This window comes from Festucalex cinctus, chromosome 1, assembly GCF_051991245.1.
Source record: "Festucalex cinctus isolate MCC-2025b chromosome 1, RoL_Fcin_1.0, whole genome shotgun sequence".
Classification (NCBI taxonomy): domain Eukaryota; kingdom Metazoa; phylum Chordata; class Actinopteri; order Syngnathiformes; family Syngnathidae; genus Festucalex; species Festucalex cinctus.
Genome location: NC_135411.1, coordinates 4,697,499 through 4,713,913, shown reverse-complemented (window position 1 = coordinate 4,713,913; position 16,415 = coordinate 4,697,499). Strand labels below are relative to the sequence as shown.

The following is a 16,415-nucleotide window of genomic DNA, read 5'->3' as shown; positions in this document are numbered from 1 at the left end:
TTTAAATCCCAGATGGCTTTGTGTGTCTGAAGGTATTCTCGACGCTGATTTGCGGAAAATTGCAAGGCAACACAAGGTGGTTTTATTTCGATTTCATACACAAGGAAACTAACTCAATGTGCTTCACGCAAGCAAAAAACACAACACCTACGAACTTCAGCAAACACAACCATTAACAACATTCAGAAGCAAAACAAACAAAAATAGCTTCCAAAATTACATAAAGAAAACTGACATTAATTGACATTTAAACACATGAACAGTAAAAGTCAAAAACTTAATATTAACAGGTTGAGTAGTTTTGAAAGCATTACATTTACACTTTTAAGTAAGACATTGGAGTTGATACTTCTTAAGTCTTCTGAAATCCTAATATCGCTACTTTTATTTGAGTAATGAACGTGAATCATTATGACAGGCCCCAGGCAGCTTTGAATGTTGTGTTATTACGAAATAACATATCAGATTCACTTCCCTTCATTTTTTTGAAGCTTCAAAGATGGCTGCTATTCTCACCAGCACACTCGTGTCTCTCAGCAAGATATTTAGAAGAGAATCTTTCAGCACAAACACTGCAACTGAACGGTTTCTTCCCATGCGATCTTGTGTGTTTCTTGAAATTTGACCTGTCAGAGTAACGTTTTCCACAATCTGAGCAAGAAAAAGGTTTCTCGCCAGTGTGGCTTCTTGTATGTCTTGTTAAATGGGGCTTCCGATAGAAGCTTTTGCCACAATCTGAGCAAGAAAAATGTAGCCAATATTTGCTGCATATCGTAACAAAAGGACAGAAGTAGGAATAGGCTAGGTATCAGAAGATTAAGGTCCGGCTCGGGAAGAGAGGAGGCAGAGACTAAAGCTTGTGTTTGGTAATTTCACCATGTATTAAATTACAACGTGAACAACAACAACCCTAGTGGACAGGACAAATATACACATATGTACAAGAGACAAAATGAATGGCCATTCAATGAAAGTAATAAATTTTCAAAATAAAGAAAAGAAGGGAAAAGAAAAGGAACAACTCTTTATCGAGGCACGGATTGAACTATCTGATTGATAATTTCCCAAGTTCTGCAATATGAAGTTCATTGGTTGGCAATCGCACAGTCACAGTTCACTTGCGCAAAAATGTAGTCACAGTTCATGCAACCAGCACTATAGTGATCCGATTGTCCAGCAACCGAGGTGTATGAGTGAATGTGAGTAACTGAAAGAATGAATCCGGAGGGGTTGCAGATCAGAGTGCAAGTGATGGAAAATGCAGGGTCGGCTACGAGAGCCTCCTACCAGCCCGAACAGAGCAGGTGGCTGGGGTTCCTGGCAGGAATCTCCATTTCCTTAGCTGCATTCAATGTTCGTTGACTGTTCCTGGGCTTAGCTCACCATCAATTCAAGTCTGGCCTGTATGAAACAGGACCATCTTAATATTCTTTGTGTACACAAATAAGAAACTACATTGCATAAATAACACTAACAGCATTATCAATCCAAAAGTTCCAATCCATCATCAATATTGTACAATATAAATCTATTAGACATGTCAATTTATCAAAACTAACGTACTATATGAAAGTGCTAAAGTTGTGCAAAATTAGCAATAGCAGCATTAAATTTAATTCATTAGAATAATGTATTCTAATGAAGATGTATAAAACCTACACAATTCAAGTACATTCAATTATCAAAAAGAACAACTTCATTTAGTAAAATACTGTTCAGTATTATTACATTTCAAACAATCAAATCTGGGTAAAACGCCACATTGTACATAAAATACGAGCTAACAGTGAATAATCAGTACCATTAATCACTTCATTCAGTCGTTTGAGAACCATGTCAAAGCACCACAGAAATGGCTCATGTTAACACATGACTCACCAGTTCAACTTTTCAAACAATCGCGACGGTGAAACAATGCAGTCCGGTGCTGGCAGTCGGCTCTACAAGTCAATAAGTAGGCGTTTAAGTTTCAACATAACTATATTCAAGATAGAGCTTTCTAAAAAAACCCACCTCGATCCATAACAAACATTTCCACACGCGTTGCCTGGCTCCTTCCGCACTACTGACCATAAGCGGCTCTTATTGGTGGTATGTGCGGTCACATGACAGAGCGCGGCAATACATCAAAGATCATTTATAAAGGCAAGAGCGTACACTCAACAGGTCGTCTTGGTACTCTTGTTACACCCTCCCCCCTTTAGACCATGCACCTCCGCGTGCATGTTACACAATGCGAACCGGAGAATCAGACTTTGAGTTTACTACCGGGGTGGCAGTAAATGCCTCGCCGTAGGCATCAGCCAGACTATGGAAAAGCGTCTGAACAACCGAAATCAAAGGATTACCTAAAGTAGAATAGGCAAGGCGGGTGGGTGGCCGTGACTGTCTTAAAGAGCGACGGACAATCTCAGGCTCAACCACCGATGGTACAGTATTTCCAGAGTCATCAAGTACATCTAATTGGTTAGGGACACTCTCAGCCGACTTGACGGATGTCTCTGCTTGGCCACCATTCTCTGCTTCTCCATCCATCTTGTCCAGATCCCTGACTTCAGGTTGGATTGCGACAGACCCATCTGCTGCAGGTAAGCGTTCTTTATTATTTTCCACAGATGGAGGTTGAATTGTGACATCAACAGAGGATCCTCCAAGATCAGCTAAGTGGTCCTCCACAGGTTCAGCAAGTGTAGGCGCTGGTGCGTCCCTCAGTGTTGGCGAGGTCAAGAGACTTGTGGGGCGTGGAGGTGAAAGTGGTTCGGCAACTGTCTTTTTAATTTCAAATGTCTCTGGAAAGGGGTTCGCAAATAAAGGCAGATCACAATCTTCCTCATCACTCAAGTCTTCAGTAATAGGAACAGCATTGTGTTGACTGCGAGTCACTGGTCTCCGAGGGGGTGTGACCTCAGAAGGTGTCTGACAAGAATTAGAAGGTAGAAATCCGCAAGGGAGAAGAAGATCACGGTGAAGTGTCCGAGTTGGAGCATCTTCCTGTTTCTCCTGTCTGACAGTGTACACTGGGAGATCTCCAGCACGACTGAGAACAATATACGTGTCACGCTCCCACTTATCTTCTAATTTGTGTTTTCCACGCAGCCTGACGTTGCGAACAAGAACACGATCCCCAACTTCCAGACAAGATGGAATTATACGTCGGTCAAATCGAGTCTTGTTTCGCTCTGCTGATTTCTCTGCATTCCTGGTGGCAAGTTGAAAACTTTGCTCAAGCCTGGACCGTAACTGCTCGACATATTGTGAATGTGACTTGGTCTGACTCTCTCGAACTGGAAGACCAAAGGCAAGGTCGACTGGAAGACGGGGTAAACGACCAAACATTAGTTCGTACGGTGTAAATCCAGTAACATCACTTTTCGTACAGTTGTATGCGTGACAGAGGGGTTTTACATATTCTTTCCATCGCAGCTTCTGCTTGGGTTCCAAAGTACCAAGCATACTTAGAAGAGTTCTGTTGAACCGCTCCACAGGGTTTCCCCGTGGGTGGTATGGAGTAGTCCTTGTCTTAACAATGCCGGCAATTTCACAGAGTTCTTTTATAAGCTTAGATTCGAAATCAGGTCCTTGATCAGAATGAAGACGTTCAGGAATGCCATAGTAGACTATGAAGTTTTCCCATAAGCAACGTGCCACAGTCCGCGCCTTTTGATTTGGCGTGGGTAGAGCAAGAGCAAACTTCGTGAAGTGATCTGTAATGACAAGAATGTCTTTGGTGTTGCTTTGGTCCGGTTCTAGTGACAAAAAATCCATACAAATCAATTCAAGCGGCCGGGTGGTAGTGATATTGACCAAAGGCGCAGCTTTCTCCGGAAGGGACTTCCTTCTGACACACCGATCACAGGTTCTGATTTTGGTCTCAACGTCAGCTGACATGCGCGGCCAAAAGAATCTGGAACGTGCGAGATCCAAAGTACGTTCCACACCTAGATGTCCCATGTCGTTATGTAGACTTTTCAGAACCAAGGATCGCAGCTCTTCAGGGAGAACAAGTTGAAATATGGTTTGTTCGCCATCCTGCCTCTTCCTGTACAAAACACCATCCAACAGTTTCAGGCGGTTTAACTCCCGAAGTAGAAGAGCAAGTTCAGGAAGCTCTTGTCTTGCTGTGGGAGGGACTCGCTCGCCGGTTTCCAACTGGTGAATCACTGCTTGGATGGATGGATCAGATCTTTGTTTCGTCATAAGTTCTTGAAGAGATAGAGATGGAACAACTGGCAATCCATGTTGACTTTCATCAATATAGCTTTCGGGAATAGCCTTGGCGGACATAGTCATGGACTCGACTAATGTGAAAGCATGGGAATCAGCAGAGAGAGTCAACGAGCAGGGTTTCACAAGATGGTTTTGGCAAATAGCTGCAACTACATCTGGCGCAACTCCACATGCAGGGTCACCACTGTGATCACAAGTGAACTGGCTGACAAGATCCAAATCAGAAGAAGCATCAGAAGCAGATGTATGTGGACGGCGTGACAGCGCATCGGCATCAAGGTTTTGCTTTCCAGCCCTATACTGGAGTGTGAAAGTATATGTGGAAAGAGCAGCAAGCCAACGATGACTAGCAGCATCCAATTTGGCAGACGTAAGAATGTATGTGAGTGGGTTATTGTCCGTAACCACAACAAAATTAGCTCCATAGAGATAGTCGTGGAATTTCTCTGTAATACTCCACTTCAATGCCAAAAATTCCAGTTTATGTGCTGGATACCTTGATTCACTGATGGAAAGCCCACGACTGGCATACGCAATAACTCTGAGGTGTCCATCTTGCTGTTGATACAGCGCTGCACCAAGCCCTGTGGCGCTCGCATCTGTATGTAAGATGTAGGGTTTCTTCGGATCAGCAAAACCCAGGACAGGTGCAGTGGTCAGCTGGTCAATCAAGGTCTCAAAAGCATGCTGGCATTTTGGAGACCATCTCTCTCCAAAGGGTAGATGCTTTGGGTCCTGATGCTTGGTATGGGGTTTTTTCTTTCCTGACTTGCGAGTGGGTACGTAACCCCTAGTCAAGTCATTCAGCGGCTTGGCTATAGTGGCATATCCCCGGATGAATCTCCGGTAGTATCCGGCGAATCCTAAGAATGATTTCAATTCTCGCAGGGTTCGTGGAATTGGCCAAGTCTTTAAAGCAGAAATCTTCTCTGGGTCGGTCTCTACTCCCTTTTCTGATACCACATGACCCAGGTAACGTACAGATGTTTGGAAAAACATACATTTCTCCGGGGACAGTTTAAGACCGAACTCTTTCAGACGAGTGAGGACTCGCAGCAAGCGGTCCTCATGCTCTTCCAATGTCCTGGAAAAGATAATCAGGTCGTCCAAGAACACAAGTACTTCTTTAAGATGAAGGTCTCCCATACACTGCTCCATGAGGCGTTGGAACGTCGAGGGAGCATTGGTGACACCTTGTGGCATGCGATTGAACTCCCAGAACCCTAATGGTGTTACAAACGCAGTTTTTTCTTTGTCAACTTCACTCATTTCAATCTGGTAATAACCAGACTTAAGATCTAATACACTGAACCACCTGGAACCAGTCAGTGCAGAAAACGACTCTTCGAGATTGGGAAGGGCGTAGGCATCCTTTATGGTCTGGAGGTTCAGCTTTCGATAGTCAATGCATAGACGAACATCGCCGTTCTTTTTACGGACTACCACGATGGGTGAAGCAAATGGAGAGACTGATTCCCTAATAACTCCAGTCTTCAGAAGATCCCGCAGGTGTTGTCGCACTGCCTCAATATCCTGTGGATGGATTGGCCGTGGACGGTGTTTAAATGGGGTTTCGTCATGCAACTTGATGTTATGTTTGACCTTATTGGTTCTGCCAAAGTCTAGATCGTGATGGGAGAAAACTTCCGGTATTCCATTCAGTTTGTTCATAATCCGTTCTTTCCATTCTTGTGGGATGGATGAATCGCCAAAATTAAATTGTAGATCACGGGGAGGGGGTAGTGTGGAGTCAACCTTCACACTGGCATCATGTGAGAGGATTTGAGGCATTAGCACAAGATTGGCAATCGGGCTCAAGGGTGGAATACACACATCGTGTTCTGATTCCTTTTTTATAATAACTGGTACTTTGTGAAAGGCATGCGGTGAAACTGTAATCAGACAATTTACAACACACAGTCCACCTGCCAATGGAGATGCTGGATGTTCAATGAGCACACAGGAGCGTGCTAGTGGGATGCTAGTACTGATTGAGCCTTCAATGACAACAGTCTGACCCCCAGGAATGACAATTGGAGCTTTGCCTGAGAGTCTCACAATTCCATTGGTGCCCAGCTGCGCTTGTTGGTGACGTAATTGGAGCAGTTTCAAAACAGCTCGGTACCCATGTGCTAAGGGCTGAAAGCTTCCGGGGTTGCTCTCAATATACTGGTCGTACAAAGGTTCTAGAGTGTTCATTCCAATCAAAACATGTGATTGAAGCTCTGGACGTGAATCTGGAATCACGAGCGCCAATGTAGCCACTTCCATTTCAACCCCCACAAAGTCACTGGGGAACGTTACTGACATCTCAATATACCCCAAGTAGGGAACAGCTTGACCAGCTGCGCCTTCAACTTGGAGGAGATCACAAAGGGGTTTCAGTGGTTGAGAGGAAAAATGCTTGTTATAAAATGAAACAGGAACGGTGGTGACTTGTGACCCAGTGTCAAGTAGACAAGAACAGGTTTGGCCCGTGATGGTAACTTCACTTGTACACTTGGATCCTATTAATCCCTTTGGTAATCGAGTGTTGAGAGGTGGTGACGAAGTCAACTCTGTACAGGTAACTGAAGGAGAGTTCTTGGGACATTGTTGGTCCGAAGCAGTTCCAGTGCGCCCCGTAACAGGAACTGGGCTCAGTTTAAAGACTGGCTTGATGGGGGATTGAATTTGTGCCATTTCTGCAGTTTGTCAGCATGCTGCTTCTTCTTGAAAGTCACCAAAGCAGAATTCGGGGGATTGTCACACGCTGGTTTAATGTGTCCGTCTTCCCCGCATCGATAACAAAAACCTGGCTTCGGTCCCGCTGGTGCGGGTCTTAAGGATCGTGATGCAGATTTTGGTTTGGCACCGGAACCAGGAGGGATAGGTTTTGCTGATAATGACTGCTTCTGAGCGGATTGGGCTGCAGTCAAAGCTGCCAACTGTCTCTGTATGTCTGCTAACTGTTTTGTTAACTTTTCCAGTGTTATGGCTTGATGGTCTTCACCCCCAGCATAAGCATACTGAGCATGAGTCATGGCCTTTGTTTTGGATGGACCGAGATGCTGCTTCATTCGAATGGTCTTTGCTGCTTCCCTATCCTCCTCAGTACGCAACAGCAGTAATAATTCAGCAAAAGATGGCGGATTATGCTTTCGTTGCTTGAGTTGGAGTTCGGAGATCAATGTATTGTCCCAACACCCTCTGCAAAACTGGTTAAGCAGGTGTTTGTTGGTTTCAGTGTGTGGAACTCCCCCTCTCTTAATGGCTAGACTGAGGACAACTTGCAACCGCTGGAGATATGAAGATGACTTTTCTCCTGCATCTTGGAAAGTGTCCATGAATTTTGCAAAGAGCTCATCGCCATCTTGCACGGTACTGTATGCTGAATCCAAAATTTGAAGATAGACTGCTGGGCGTGTTTCTGGTTTCAAATGCTTGACCATGTCTGCAGCTGGAGGCAAGAGACTTTCAAAATTTTTTCTTGACCGTTGTAAGTCGGAGAAAGATGGATCATTTAACATCAGATCGACAGTAGAACGCCATGTCTCATAATCTGATTCATTCTGGGGCCGGGGCAACCTCCCAGAAAAAGCCCTGAGTCGCTGGCTGGAAAGATGAAGCATTGCACTGTCCTCATTTTTAACTATATGCTCTACCACATAACGCTGGACTTCTTGTGGATTAAGATCAGAAGCGGCATTATGTGGGAAAGAGAATCTTGGTGTATGTGAAGTCTTATGTTCCGGCTCGTCTGATTCTTGACTCGAGTTCTCAGCATTAGAAGTGGAGACAGCCAGCGAATTTAAGGTGACATCAGATGGTGGCAGTGGGTTAGATTGGGCAAGTGAGGCAGAATCTTGTGGGGCTGGCCTTAATTGCGTAACAGAGTGGCCAAGCAGAGACATCACCTCATTAAGGACTTCTGTAAAATCCTTTCCTGTACGCTTAGCCAAGTCTTTTAATTCTGATAAATAAGCATCAGTTTTTAGCTTCTCTATTTGAGTAGCACACACTGTTGACAGTTCTAAAATATCATACGTTAGTTTTCCATCATCGCTCACAAATGTGTATGGCAAAGTGTCACGAAGTGCAACTATGGCAGCACCAGATTTATACTCAACAACCCATTTACGGTTAAACACAGACTCTGGCTCATCAATAACTTGACTTTTTAAAATTGAGCCATATTTTGTCAAAAATCCTATGACTTCTTCATCCGTTTCTGTCTTAGTGACTCCTTCAATCAAAACTGCATTGGGTATTTTTATGCCATAGTTCTCAAACACATCCATTTTAATGTTGTATATTTCTCTGTCCACAACAGTTCTGCCAACTCTCTCCTGGCTAGCTCACCAAATTATGTAGCCAATATTTGCTGCATATCGTAACAAAAGGACAGAAGTAGGAATAGGCTAGGTATCAGAAGATTAAGGTCCGGCTCGGGAAGAGAGGAGGCAGAGACTAAAGCTTGTGTTTGGTAATTTCACCATGTATTAAATTACAACGTGAACAACAACAACCCTAGTGGACAGGACAAATATACACATATGTACAAGAGACAAAATGAATGGCCATTCAATGAAAGTAATAAATTTTCAAAATAAAGAAAAGAAGGGAAAAGAAAAGGAACAACTCTTTATCGAGGCACGGATTGAACTATCTGATTGATAATTTCCCAAGTTCTGCAATATGAAGTTCATTGGTTGGCAATCGCACAGTCACAGTTCACTTGCGCAAAAATGTAGTCACAGTTCATGCAACCAGCACTATAGTGATCCGATTGTCCAGCAACCGAGGTGTATGAGTGAATGTGAGTAACTGAAAGAATGAATCCGGAGGGGTTGCAGATCAGAGTGCAAGTGATGGAAAATGCAGGGTCGGCTACGAGAGCCTCCTACCAGCCCGAACAGAGCAGGTGGCTGGGGTTCCTGGCAGGAATCTCCATTTCCTTAGCTGCATTCAATGTTCGTTGACTGTTCCTGGGCTTAGCTCACCATCAATTCAAGTCTGGCCTGTATGAAACAGGACCATCTTAATATTCTTTGTGTACACAAATAAGAAACTACATTGCATAAATAACACTAACAGCATTATCAATCCAAAAGTTCCAATCCATCATCAATATTGTACAATATAAATCTATTAGACATGTCAATTTATCAAAACTAACGTACTATATGAAAGTGCTAAAGTTGTGCAAAATTAGCAATAGCAGCATTAAATTTAATTCATTAGAATAATGTATTCTAATGAAGATGTATAAAACCTACACAATTCAAGTACATTCAATTATCAAAAAGAACAACTTCATTTAGTAAAATACTGTTCAGTATTATTACATTTCAAACAATCAAATCTGGGTAAAACGCCACATTGTACATAAAATACGAGCTAACAGTGAATAATCAGTACCATTAATCACTTCATTCAGTCGTTTGAGAACCATGTCAAAGCACCACAGAAATGGCTCATGTTAACACATGACTCACCAGTTCAACTTTTCAAACAATCGCGACGGTGAAACAATGCAGTCCGGTGCTGGCAGTCGGCTCTACAAGTCAATAAGTAGGCGTTTAAGTTTCAACATAACTATATTCAAGATAGAGCTTTCTAAAAAAACCCACCTCGATCCATAACAAACATTTCCACACGCGTTGCCTGGCTCCTTCCGCACTACTGACCATAAGCGGCTCTTATTGGTGGTATGTGCGGTCACATGACAGAGCGCGGCAATACATCAAAGATCATTTATAAAGGCAAGAGTGTACACTCAACAGGTCGTCTTGGTACTCTTGTTACAAAAAGGTTTCTCACCAGCGTGTTTTCTTGTATGTATTGTTAAATATGACCTGTGAGAGAAGCTTTTGCCACATTCTGCGCAAGAAAAAGGTTTCTCACCAGCGTGTTTTCTTGTGTGTATTGTTAAAGCTGACCTGTGAGTGAAGCTTTTGCCACAATCTGAGCAAGAAAAAGGTTTCTCGCCAGTGTGTGTTCTTGTATGTGTCGTTAAGTCTGACTTCCAAAAGAAGCTTTTGCCACAATCTAAACAAGCAAAAGGTTTTTCCCCAGTGTGTATTCTTGTATGTGTTGTTAAATTTGACTTCGAAGAGAAGCTTTTGCCACAATCTGAGCAAGAAAAAGGTTTTTCCCCAGTGTGGCTTCTTGTATGTGTTGTTAAACGTGACTTCAGAGAGAAGCTTTTGCCACAGTGGGTACAAGCAAAACGTTTTTCCCCAGTGTGTGTTCTTGAATGTTTTGTTAAATTTGACTTCAAAGAGAAGCTTTTGCCACAATCTAAATAAGAAAAAGGTTTTTCCCCAGTGTGTATTATCAAGTGAATTTTTAAACTTCCTTTTGAACTCAATGTTTTCCCACAGTGAGAACACTCCCAAGATTTGTCGTCAGTGTGACACGACCTGTCACCATCAGCGTGTTCATCATTACCATCCAGATTATCATCATTATCGTCATGAGAAGAAAGGGACCTTATGTCATCACTTTTTGCTTTTGATGATCCCCAGTGGTCTGCATCACTTTCTGGAATCATGTTTTGAGGATTTAAGATCCTGTTTGGAGGCTCCGCCCCTCTGCCTTCCTCACTCTCACCCTTGACTTCGTCTTCACTCTTTAAAGGGGCGAAGGTCATTGATGACTTGAAGGTCATTGGTGACTTGGTGACGTCATCCTCAACCTCCTCCTCTTTGACACGAACGGGCTTTTCTTCCTCTTCGATGTAAGGATGTTCTTCCTCCTTTTTAACATTCGGAGGCTTCATGTCCTGTTGGTCAGGACGAAGATATTTCTCAGCGACGTCTGCAGGACACAAGAAGACAAAACACACATTTGGTTTGGTCAAGTCAAATTTCAATGGTGAGTTGATAATACTGTCACGATTGAATTTTATTTTATTTTTTTAAGAATCGATTCATCTAGAGGGTGTGCGCTCGTTCACTACCTGTCCAGTGACGAGATGAAATGGGGAATGGTGAGGTTAAATATTTCCCGGTTGGTCCGAAATAGCTCTGGGGGAACATCACCATTGACCATTTGCACCGACGTCACGTAATCACGTGATTGCGCCACCATGGACAGCGGAATGAAATGACAGTTGAATGAAAGTGGACGGGCTGCGGAGCGATTTAAGTACTATAGCGATTTTCATTTTACAAATGGAAAGTTGATGTCCATCGAGCCATGGAATGCGCTAGTTCAACTGACGTTCGCCTGTCGGCAGAAGTGGAACGTTTCGTCGGTGCTCGTCGAGTGCGATACTTACAGAAACGGGAGATGGCTAGTTTGAAAACAGACCCTTACTTTGTGTCCCCCTGTTTTCACGGAATTCACGGTGCACGACATGTATCGCTATGCTGTCAATAATGGAGCCGATTTAAAAGCTCATAAAAGTCTCGGCGCAGAGCAGTTTTGTTTGCTGCTTGGCTGGGTGTCTGCAACGAGGTGCTACATCGTCATGGCAAAGGTAAAACTTGTTTATCATGATGACTCGTTTTTTTTTTATTTTATTTTTACATATTCTGTCCTATATTGAAACACTGTTATGTCAAGTATGCATCAAGTATTTTAGCTCTTTAAAGGCGCCGTCTGCCATTTTCACTCTGGAAAATGCACTTTGTAAATACAGGATTTAAACAATCAAACTACTTCTCAATTTACAGAGTGTCTGATCTCGCTTACCTGGCCAACTCTCCGTTATAAAGGGTTAAAATCCCCCTTTGGCTCCAACCGCAGTAACACGGATTTTACGGAGGTGACGGGGACTTTCCAAGCTGGTGTCGAAAAGGATTCGTTTAGGTTCTCACCGCCCCAGTTTTAGAGCATCAGCCCCATTAGATTAACACCCTTAAAGAGTAACCTTTATTGATTTAAGGATAGGAATCTAATCACACTCTTTTTACAGCGGCTCCTCTTCTAATGATCGGTTGAACTTGTTATGACCTAAATAATTTTAGCTGACCTTGTTAGGTCCGCAAGGGCTTGTTTTATTTTTACTTATTTTAAGCCGAAGTAACACAATAGGATTTAACTCATTGACTGCCATTGCGGAAAAAGACGTCAAATAATGCATTTTTGCTGGGCTGGCAGTGAATGTGTTAAACACAATGTGCCAATATATTTTGTGATTATATTGCAGCATCTTTTTTTCCTTTTTTAAGGCAAATTTTGCTTAAAAATCCGTCAATTTTGGTTACATCTCATCTTAACTCATTGACTGCCATTGACGGGAAAAGACGTCAAATAATGCATTTTTGCTGGGCTGGCAGTGAATGTGTAAAGGAATACAGCTACCACCTATTTAGAATTTTTATCTATTTCGGTAAGAGATAGTTAACGGTCGCAAACGGGGCCGGGCAAACGTGTCAGCTGCGTGACGTCACTCCCGCGGCAATTTGAAAGCACGCACAGATTATTATTTTTTCCACTCACTCACTCACTCGCTCACTCACTCACTCACTCACTCGCAGAAGCTTACATGTGTGAATGAGTGAGTGAAGAAAAATAAAATCCGTGCGTGCTTTCAAATTGGCGCGGGAGTGACGTCACGCAGCCGACACGTTCGCCCGGCCCCGTTTGCGACACGCCACCGCCCCCGCTCTGCGATTGGCTGGAAGGTTGTAAACACTGTCTTTCCACTGAAACGTCCCGCTGTTTACAAAAAAAAACACAAAAATGGCAAAATACGGGCTGGGGAGGTGGGGGGTTAGGACGAAATTACCACAAAAGATGAACAAAAACATCGATGTGTAGACTAAGAGAAAGTTCAAGTGTGTACATCCTGTATTTAAAAAAATGCATTTTCCTGAGTGAATCTGGCAGACAGCCCATTTAACAATTGACTTTTCCTGCACTGCATAAACAAGACATGCACGATAATAGTGAAATATAAACTCAATACAGCAAAAATAATGTAAACACGTCACTTCTGTTATAGGCAGACCCGTCACCAGAAAGAAATTGTAAGGGGGGGCATTACCTTTTTTTGGGGGGGCCACACTTTATCAACCTAAATCAAATGTTCATCAGGTTGAACAGCAGCATTGTGACAACTGCAAAAGTGTTCAGAAATATTTTCTGTCACTTAAAAGCGGCAGTTCGTTCTGAAATCTAAAAGACAAACTGAAAAAAAAAATGTGTAGTTCATTTTGCATTTATTCAACTCAAAAGTTCATTTGAAACAAATCCACTCTTCACTTCTGTAAACAACTATGTCCGAATGAATGACTCTGTGACCCAGCCCCTTCTATCTGGAATTGGCTAGCAGTTGCCTTCGTTTGCGTGTTGGATTAGGGCTGTACGATATGGACAAAATTTCCTTTCATTTTTGCCAGACATCTTTATTCTTTGATCTTTGACTCAGCATGAGACTTCACATCATTTGACTTTTTTTATGGTGCCTTCTGTATTTCGTGTTATTTTATTTCTATTCTTGTACAGATTTTTTTTTTTTGTATTTTATTTGCGTGTATACTTATCTACTTATATTTACTCTAATTAATTTTATTTTGTGTTATTTTATTTCACTTGTATCTACTAAAAGACTAATTTCTATTCCATGCACAGTACTTTGTATGCAGCAACGGCTGTTTTAAAGTGATTTAGAAATAAGGTTGAGTTATGTCGATGACATACAGAAACAACATATGGGTTCAGTGAAAAACTAAGCAGAATATCAATCCAAAAGGATGTGTAAAGTGCTGTTTTTTTTTTAATTAGAACTTAGTGACAGTCATCAACATGAACAAACTTGGCAATAAAAAAAAAAAAAGAGAATTCAACTCTCATTGTACTGCAACTGCTTTAGTGATAAATAATTTTATGCTCCTTAGTTGTTGTTGTGTATGTGTGACTGCTTGGGTCTGTTAACAGCATACTGTGTATTGCTACAATTCATCCGTGCTGTGTGGCTTGACTAATTCAAATAAAAGTTTGACACTCACTTGTAAACGTAACCAGTGGACTCGGGATTCCCATTGATGTCAACTGTGTCATCCTGGATCGAGGTTTGGCATTTGGTGGCTGACATTAAAGCGGCACGACGTGCTCACTGCTCAGTCTTTATGCCAGCGCCAGCCGGCAAATGCGCACTCTCTACCCGGAAGTAGATTTGGCTAAGGCACGTCTGCAGAGCACGCGTCTCCCCCCCCACCCCACCTCATCCCTCCTGATCCTGATTGTCATTGGCTCGTTTAGTTGTCAATCACAGCCAAACTTGAAAGGAGGTATGTGGTTGGCTGGCACGCCATGCTTGACTTGAAACAGAAGGCGCAAGTTTACGTGACTGATAGGACGAATAGTTGGTGAGTCATCTTGCTAGGGCGGGCATGGCTGAGTGACAGGGCGGGCACGGACCCCCAAGGCCCGCCCATGGCGACGGGTCCGTCCCCAGCACTGTTTATAGTATATGCTCATCATGTTAGTAGTAAAAAAATAAAAATAAATCCTACCCACAGGTCTTGAATTTATTTGATTCCACTTGCTCTTTATAGACAGTATTAAATATAAATATAATTTACAAGACTTAGACTTGACTTTATTGATCTTAATAATTGAAAATTTAGTCCCCGTACAAATTTCCATCTCCAAATATATTGCAAATGGCTGTGCCGCTGTACCTAGTTTCAGTGTTGGGTTTGGAAAGGAGGTGGAAGGCGCACCATCGACAAAAAGCATACACGGCTGTTCTTGTTTATAGCCCAGTTTTTGCCTGTTTTGATGTTCTGTCTGTTCACCTGGGTAAAAAAAATAATAAATAAATAACTAAAATGATAAATGCAACGAAAGGTGAAGGCCCAATGAAAATGAGGCTGTCTACACATTCCAGCTCATTTGCAAACATATATTTATACTGCTACTCCAGGCTCAGAAGTTGATAAATTTACATATGGCATGGTTACAAATTAGAAATATTAGTATCTGAAATATAAACTTACCAATGTAGTCCATTCGGCACGACGTTCTGAAGCTTTTCTTTCAGTAGGAAATGGAATGAGTATAAATAAGGTGGGTCGCAGGCGCAACGTCAAGTTCCTTTATTGCACGAGTGAACGTGGCAAAATTCCTTCATCCGCTTTTTGAGTCCACGTAAACCATTGTGACAATCACGCATGGAACAATGGGCGACTGGCGTACTACCCAAATTTGACCTCAAAATAAAAAATAATGACTCTTTTCGGTTATTTCCAATGCATTCATATGGCGATCTGGATAGCAACGTCCCCGAAACAGGAAGCATAAGAGCCAGTGGCCGCACATGCGCAGTTGTAATTCCGATTCGGCTTATTGAATTACTGTGTACAGTAATGACTGCATTTATTGTTTTGTTTTTAACTCTTTATAGTAGCGCTGAGCAAGGGAGAGTAATAAGAAGTGTACAAACCTGTTGTGTGTAGCACAATTCGAGGCTGCTGGCAAACATCGTCCAGCGGTTGAAGACGTTGCTCGTTCTCTTCCTTTACTCCAAAATGTTCCTCCTCGTCCTTTGGTGTCGTTCTCGCCGACATTTTGGCCCAATAGTGTCAACAAAGTCACACTTGATCTCTTCCTGACCACGTCTTGTGTGCTTCTCTTTGTTAGCGGCTAGCGAGCTAAGCTAAACTAAGCTAAGCTAAGCTAAGCTAACTAAGGCCGAGAAGCATCAACGCGCACCGAAACGAGTTTACACACATGCTGACATTTAACAAATGGTGTCGTAGACCTTCAAAATGTTGATGGGCGTCCTGTGTGGAGGCTGCATTCAGTTCAATACCGAATAAGAAATAATGATTAAACGCCATGTACCCGCCCGCCGCGGCAGTGATGACTCCGGAAACCAAAGTAGACGTGCGGCGGAAGTCAGGGGCAGGACACGCCCCCGCTGCGCTATGATTGGCTGCTGGAAATTGTAGGCTTCACAGCAAGCATTGTCATCAAGTCATCGGCAGATGTCGCCATTTTTGCTGCAGTTCGAAAGTCTCATTCCGGTTTTTTCAGAGTTTTGTTTCCCGATATAATCGTAAAGTTTAAATGCCTGTTTAAATTGGACTTATTGAAAAGAGCCCCAGTTTGTTGTGGTGAATGTGCAGTTTAAAAATTCGCCATCAAAGTTGAACAAGCTTGTTGAGGTTAACTGAATGTTTATTATCAGTGATGAGTTTAATTTGTTGTAATAGCTTATAATGTACCCGCCCTAGCTATTAATAAATGTT

The 16,415-nt window shown here is 42.6% G+C and overlaps 1 protein-coding gene across 3 annotated transcripts; it reads right to left on the bottom strand.

The window, feature by feature from the left end:
* Nucleotides 1–59: 59 nt before the first annotated feature.
* Nucleotides 60–16,007, bottom strand: LOC144007651 (uncharacterized). Of its 3 annotated transcripts, none has more exons than XM_077507472.1 (3): nucleotides 15,608–16,007; nucleotides 10,822–11,028; nucleotides 60–9,227 (listed from the first exon to the last, which is right to left on the bottom strand). In XM_077507472.1, exons 1-3 carry the CDS (start codon nucleotides 15,729–15,731, stop codon nucleotides 9,217–9,219), a joined length of 342 nt encoding a protein of 113 aa, XP_077363598.1. In that variant the 5' UTR covers nucleotides 15,732–16,007; the 3' UTR covers nucleotides 60–9,216. The 3 variants fall into 3 exon arrangements, 2 of the variants coding, with proteins under 2 accessions (XP_077363598.1, XP_077363605.1); XM_077507479.1 differs by lacking the exon at nucleotides 15,608–16,007 and adding an exon at nucleotides 15,162–15,430; XR_013280303.1 differs by lacking the exons at nucleotides 10,822–11,028; nucleotides 15,608–16,007 and adding an exon at nucleotides 9,705–10,815.
* Between the last annotated feature and the right edge of the window lie 408 nt (nucleotides 16,008–16,415).

Coding starts and splice junctions, on each gene's coding strand:
- LOC144007651 (XM_077507472.1), bottom strand. CDS start 15,731: ATGTCGGCGAGAACGACACCAAAGGACGAGGAGGAACATTTTGGAGTA. Junction 11,029..15,607: donor AATTGTGCTACACACAACAG/GTTTGTACACTT, acceptor TGTGTCCTGCAG/ACGTCGCTGAGAAATATCTT.